Genomic DNA, 7035 nt, shown 5'->3' with positions numbered 1-7035 from the left:
AGAACAAAAAAGACCGGCCCACTACACCGATGACCGATCGTTAACAGAACAGAGGGAAGAAGAGAAAAATGAAAAAAAAAAAACTCTTCGTGGATGTACCGCCACAGGCCAACCTCTTGGTGAAAACGAAGACGGCTGGCAACCCCCTGCGCGTGCGGCGAGCCGGGGAAAGGCGTACGGTGAAACAACAGTGCAAGGCTGGGGTTGCGTTGCGTGATTGCGTGAACGCTTGGTCACGGCGGTGGGGATAGCTACGGGATAGCGGAGAGCCGGAGGGCGATCGATCTGCTTCGCTTCCTTCCTGTTTTTTTTTTTTGTACTAGGCCCCGCTACTGGCGAGCGCGCATGCAATCGCAGAACATGGCTGGCTGGCTGTCTCTCTCTCTCTCTCGGTGCGCTGATCTCCGATCCAGAGCTGGCCGGGTCCCCGCGGGGGCGTCGGCGCGTGCCACCGATACTGGAGCGAGGGCACCGCATGGCGCGCCGACCGCAGCCGCGTCCACAGTTTCTGTCCGTGTCTACGTACGTCAAAGGCGGGCGTGATTGTGCTGCTGCGTGCGTGCGTACGTACGCACGCACGCATGTAGTACGTGCACTCCCTGTGTTCGCGGCCTCGTGCTGATCACGGTGCCTGTCACGGACAGCGAGGATGATCGCGGTGGGGGCGCGTCTCGGAGTTGCGTTGCTGCAGGGGATGCGCGGGCGCGGCCCACTGCACAGCTGTCCAGCCCGTGTTGCTGCTCGCCAGAAGTGGCCTCGGCAATCTGCATGCAGCTAGGCGTCGACGCCGCATGCGCTGCTCGGGAAGGACGGGGACCGAAAACGTGGCGTCGGAAGGTATCCTATACGGCTATACAGCTATACAATCTCCGGGCCGGAAAGAAGGGCTATGATCGCCGGTCGGCCGGAGTCCTTCTGTCTATGGCAATCAAGCAACAAAAGCTTGGTGACTTAATGCTGGTGCCAAAGAAAAAGAAAAAAAGGGCAATGCTGGCGCCTGGCGGCCTCGATCTCGATCTAGATTTTCTGCCGCGTCTACTCGGCAGCGGCAGGCGGCGGCGTCCTCCGACCGGGCAGCAGATAACCCCACTAATATCGATCGCTTTGCAGCACATGAACCGTTCGTATAGCCACATTCAGTCACGAATATTCACGAGGTCCGCGCAAATTGTCGTTTGCCGCCGGTGGGTAGTGGCCGAAGAAGTGGAGACTGACACCGCGAGAACGAGAAGGCGAGAACGACTGGTTGAGTCTGCTTCCAGTGGTAGCGGCCGAAATAGGAGGTTAAGTGAAAAAGTGGGGAGCTAAATGGACGTATTAGGATGTAAATGGACGTATAAGGATGTGTATGGTTGGAGGGATTCCATGGTTGGAACAGAGTCAATCTGATTTTGTCCTTGTTTGGTTTGAGAGCCTGAAGAAGTGGGTCGGATTTAAGAGGGAATATTCTAGTCAGATTTGGGACGAGACGATCCGCGAAATTTTGCTGGACCGTGCCGACCCAGCCATGAGCGCGGGGTGCATGTGAAGAGGGCTTACGTGAGGGTGATTGCTCTTGAAAGATCACTACTTGTCCTACCATAACTCCTCCATCCAAACACGGGATATGTTCATTCCATCCCTTTTTCATCCCTCTACCAAACAGAAAACAAACTCGCTCCAACCCTTCAACCAAATAGAAAAATAGAATCGCTCCAACCCAAAATAACAAGATAGGTCTAACCCATCTCTAAACCAAACACATCCTAAAAGACAGAGAAGAAGAATGGCAGGGTTTGTTTGGGCCGTAGACCTCGGTGAATTCTAGGCTGGACTTATGCTAGTCATGACGGTTTTTCTCTTTTGAGGATCTTTGGTACAAAATCTAAGCTAGCGATTCAACCCCATCTTTTGAATTTTACCTGTATTTATAAGCCAAAATTTAAAATTTTAACTTTAAATTTAAAGTTGATTTTGTTTTTTTTGTTGTATTTAAAGTTGATTTTGATTTTTTTGTTGTAGTTTATTTTTCAACTTTAACCTTTAGATCTCGAAACACATGTATAAAAATTTTATTTGCAAATTATTTTTCGTTTGCAAATGTCTTTTGGATTTTAATTTTAAAAACCCAAAAGATAATCCCCTGCTACTTTGTAAAGATTAGATGTCAATAGTCCATACCATCGGACTATATATTAGCTGGGTATTTAATGTACTTGCATGTTACATGAATGATTTTTTTTAGATAAAAGACCTGAGTGCATAATGAAAATCCAAAGGCATAATGGATACAAAGCGAAACGGATCGTACTCGAATTATAAGATACAGAGGGATCACCACACTTTAGTTCATTTCCCATGGTATTCATACGATCCAGAAGACATACAAAAGTTGAACTTAATAGCACCTTGCCTTGTTCTATGTAATCAATCAAATGGCAAGGGGTATGACTTCCTATGATAAACCTATCCTCTTCAATAATAATGCACACACACAGGTACAGAATAACATCAGGCATGCTTATTGGCACCAAGGAGAGAAATGTAAGTTTGTATGGAATAAATAATGACAACAACATAAAGTTGTGTGCGGACTGTTCCATTTGTCAAGCCTTGGATGTCTTCTGGTTTGGTTTGAAAACATACTTTATCAGTGAATCCTTGATTGACAAAAGTTCCGGGAATTCCGTCTTCAGTTTGGTACAATCAAGCTCATTGTTGCTCCTCGGTGCAACTATGACCTTCGCTTGCTCCTCCAAAGTAAAGTTCTTCCAAGAAAAGTTCGGATCAATGTAATCCCTATACATTTCGAGTATCTCATTGTGGCTCACCACACCAGGATTAGTGAAATTCCAGATCCCAGTGAGGTTTCTCTTTGCCATTTCGATTGAGATAGGAAGAAGCTCATCCAATATTGTCATTGAATTTGGGATATCCACAACCTTATCATACCGGGTGATTTTAGTGATGAAATTGCGAGGGTTGGACAGATCAGATGATATAGGCATCCTTACACGAAGTGTACATACATTTTCATAGTTTTTTAGCAGTTCCTCAACCTATCAAAAACAACGTTGGATTAACCATGAACTAAATATTGCACAAATCTGATTTCAAACATAGCAATTGTCATGAAAAAACAACACAAGATAGCCTGGTAGCGCAAATAACTGCTTTGACTAAATTAAGACAAAAGATTCTGCTTATGAGAGGATCTCCCTCCCTCCCTCTCTCTCTCTCTCTCTCTCTCTCTCTCTCTCTCTCCTCTCTGAGATTAGGTAAGATATTTGTTTTAATTTGCAGCTTTACCTGTTCCAGTTTTGAGTATGGTTCACTTTTCACTAAAATAGCATGAATAATCACAATCCTTCTAGGAGGAAATACTGTTTCTTACTACTAAACAAGAACTACCTAACAAATAGTATTGTTATTCTTCCCAAAGTTCCAATAAAACGACCCTTCTAAACTGCAGGTGCATATAGAAAAGATGCTCACCAATGATACAAGGAAACCAAAATACACAAGGTGATCACTAACATAGCAACTATTTGCAAATATTCGAGATCATGGCATTTAGGGGATTCAAAAGAAATCACCAAACAAGCTTGTGAAAGTAAGTTCATATTGGCACACATCGAAGCTTTTGAAACACATTCAGTTTATTCATTTCATATTGCTCCGTTTTCGACCCACAGCCAAGTACCAGAAAAGTCTCGCCATTGCCAATCATAAATGTGTCTTATAATCAGTTCAACTGGTGTATATACCTCTCCAAGGATGAGAGAAAATCTCATGATTTAAAGTTTAGTATTTGTCTACTAACCAGGTAGAATAGCACGCCATCTCCAGCAGAAAACCTACCAGATGTCAGACCACAATGATTTTGGTACAATACTCAAAATGTATGTCAGGAATTTATTTCTTTAAACTAATATACGCATTGGAAGAAACAATGATCTGGCAATGCTGACAAGGAAACAATCCTAAAACAAGATGAAATGCAGTCATCACCTAAACAAAGAGCAAAATACAGAAAATCTAGTAAAGGGTATGGTTGTGCGCTTGACCAATAGAGACGTTTTTTTCCCAGATTCAAATAGCACAACTTTCCTCCCAAAGTAAAGGCTAAGCCTATAACTCAAGTTGATATCTAGAACTTCAAGATGTACATGGATCTGCTGTTTTCAGATTAGCAATTTAGCCTATTTGATTCAAAAAAAAACTTGCCACATCTTTATTTGATAAAATTGGCCTATAGACCTAGAATATGTTATACAAGTTCAGAGCATTATTTTTTCTTACTACGAAAGGTTTAAACTTAGAACTAGTGTGCACTGTGCACAGACCAAAGTCGGATCAGAATGCTCTATAAAGCGAAATGAATACTGCGTTTTGATTCCAGAAGGAAACATGTCCCTGTAAACTTCACTCGATAGTCCGCCATCATTACTAATTAAGTCAACCCAAGCTGCCAACATGGTCAACCATAAAGATCTGCATCATTACTCTGACCAGGGATATTGTACAACCCACGCTAGATCTAATCAAACAACGACTAATCAATACCAGTACTGGCATTAAGTTAACCAAATGTCTTTCAAGGCATCAACCCAAGTGCATCAATGACCCACATTTGTTCACTCCATGCTCACACAAAGCCATAATTTCCAGCGTGCAATTTCACATCGTCATTATAAACTAAGCAAAATGGCGCCGGTTGCATGCGGTTTGCTCTCTTGTAGTGTTGTGGACACACAATGTTTGAATTGTTGTGGATAAGATAGGTGCCATACCATGGCCTTTGTTTTGGAGTAGAATGATCCGACGAAGTTGGGCCTGTCCTCCTCCTTGAACCCGACCCCTGAGCCGAGCAGGTGGCCGGCGTCGTACTCGAAGATGCAGCCCGTGGCGTAGTTGATGAGCACGAGCCCCCTGCCGCGGCAGACGTCCGCGAGCGTGAGAGTGCCGCAGACGTTGGCACGGATTGTCTCGGCGCGGTGGGTCTCGCACCAGTCGACGTTGGGGCGGCCGGTGACGCCGGCGGCATTGAACACGTGGGTGGGCGCGACCTCGTCGATGTCGGCCTCGAGCTGGGCGCGGTTCTCGAGGCGCCCGGAGCCGTAGGCGAAGGGGATGCCCCGCGCGGCGCAGAGCTGGCCGAGCAGGCCCCCGATCCAGCCGGTGCGGCCGTAGATGAGGAACTTGAGCGCCTGCGCGGGCTCCGCCGAGAAGGAGGAGGACGAGCCGTTGGTGGCGACGCCCATGCCTGACCCTGACGACGCGGAGAGGAAAGGGTGGCGCGGCGAGATCCGGATGGGGGGAACGAGAGGGGGAGGAGCCGAAGTGGGAGCCTCTGGCTGGAAGAGAAAGGTGAGGTGGAGAAGGCGACGGATTTTAATAGGTATACGGACGGAGGTGAGCTGACGCTGTCCGTCAGCGCGGTGCTGCACCGACGGTGACGCTGCAGCGGCGCGGCCGGCCTGCAACGCCACGCCGGGCGCGCTCCACCGTGATCGATCGAGATGGCATCCCTCGCCGACTCGTCTACGCATCCGGCGTTCCGGCCGCGTCGCGGTTTTGCGAGAGAGATGCCATCCACCGACAGGCGTAAGACGCACTTGACATACTGTGCGAGCTAGACTGCACGTCTGTGCCACAGTGCCAGTTCGAGATACAGAAAAATCTGGCTCGAGAGCGTGGAGTCGTGAACGTGAACGGTGAACTTCTTTTTTAATTTTAGCGGGTGGAATTGGCGAGGTGGGCGCTGGGGCGGCGGGATGATCGGAGACGCGAGCATGCAGGGCCATGTGATTTGGTGGTTGTGGGGAGAGGCGACGCCGCACGCGCTGCTGCTGCCTGCTAGCGACAACCCGGGCGCGGCAGTATAGATCCACCGATCCCACCACACACACCGCGAGTCCGCGACATGTAAATTCGCTTTCTTTGCCTTTGGTTCGAGGAAAACGGCCCTTTGTTGCTGTCCGGCTTCGGCACACCGTGTAATTTCTCCTTTTCAGTAGTGTAATTTCGCAACCCCTTCTTTGTTCTTTGAATATGACGGTCCACGGTTTCTCGCCACTTTTATCTTTGTGAGCTTTACTGGTGTTAGTTTATTAGTACGAATGCAAAATACAATGTAAAAGTTCAAATAGCTTCAGGCTCTGCTGATGGAAGCTGGACGGCCATTGCTCTTGTTCGTCAATTTCAAGCACTGAAAGTGGCAGCTCGGGACTCGGGGATCCGATTATGACAGGAAGCAAGAAGATGAAGGATCAACTCGAAATCCAAACAGAAACAAACAGAAAGCAACACGATGCCTGCACCGGGTATTAATAAAGACCGCGGAACCGTGTACAAAGATGACAGACTACCTGCATCTTAAAGAAATCTTACATGAATAAATATAACAGATTTCAGATTAACGTGAGACTTTGCTCCAAAAAAAGGAAAAATGATTGACGTGAGCCATCAATATGGCAATATGTAGAGCATGTTCAGACGTTATGACGCTACCATTGGCACACGAAATACGTTACGAGTACAGTGCAACATACTTATTTGCACGGTGCATAGACGTTCGCTTGATCGAACCCACTACAGTATTTTTTTTTAAAGGGAAGTATCGAATAGCTTGACTGAAAACTGTCAATTCAAATTAAGGTTCTCACATGTTACAAACTGACGATTTGTCGTTGAAGAGACGATTTGACTTTTGCTCATGCTCGTGAGCCAAAATTTGAATTTTCAATTTTAAATCTAAAGTTGATATTGAAATTTTTTTTATTACGGTTTATTTTCTAGCTTTGACTTTTAGATCGTCATGAACACATATATAAAAATTATTTTTTATTTTTAAATATGTCGTTTAACATTTTCTACTAATAAGGCAAAAGATGAGCCCCAAGCTTACTTGGTGTCATATCTCGCATATTAAGAAGCACTCGGTGTGCATTTCGGTATGCATGCATGATGGCAAATCTGGTCGTAATTAAGGATGGGATGCACTCGTTAGTCTAAGACATAGAATTACCGGTTTTAAACACCTTAGTGGAACTA

At 46.1% G+C, this 7035-nt stretch overlaps 1 protein-coding gene across 1 annotated transcript; it reads right to left on the bottom strand.

The window, feature by feature from the left end:
• Positions 1–2266: 2266 nt before the first annotated feature.
• LOC102712502 (bifunctional dTDP-4-dehydrorhamnose 3,5-epimerase/dTDP-4-dehydrorhamnose reductase) lies at positions 2267–5258 on the bottom strand. The gene is made up of 2 exons (XM_006647621.3): positions 4773–5258; positions 2267–3038 (listed from the first exon to the last, which is right to left on the bottom strand). The coding sequence occupies exons 1-2, from the start codon at positions 5241–5243 to the stop codon at positions 2586–2588; spliced, it is 924 nt and encodes a 307-aa protein (XP_006647684.2). The 5' UTR covers positions 5244–5258; the 3' UTR covers positions 2267–2585.
• Positions 5259–7035: the final 1777 nt, after the last annotated feature.

The sequence above is a fragment of the Oryza brachyantha genome, chromosome 2 (assembly GCF_000231095.2).
Source record: "Oryza brachyantha chromosome 2, ObraRS2, whole genome shotgun sequence".
Lineage (NCBI taxonomy): Eukaryota > Viridiplantae > Streptophyta > Magnoliopsida > Poales > Poaceae > Oryza > Oryza brachyantha.
Note: the sequence above shows the minus strand (reverse complement) of the source record. Positions and strands in the feature narration are given on the sequence as shown.

What these genes read in the sequence shown, in the direction of transcription:
- LOC102712502 (XM_006647621.3), bottom strand. Translation starts at nt 5,243, where the DNA reads ATGGGCGTCGCCACCAACGGCTCGTCCTCCTCCTTCTCGGCGGAGCCC. An exon ending in ACTCCAAAACAAAGGCCATG is followed by an intron (nt 3,039 to 4,772) that starts GTATGGCACCTA and finishes TGTTTTTGATAG; the next exon opens with GTTGAGGAACTGCTAAAAAA.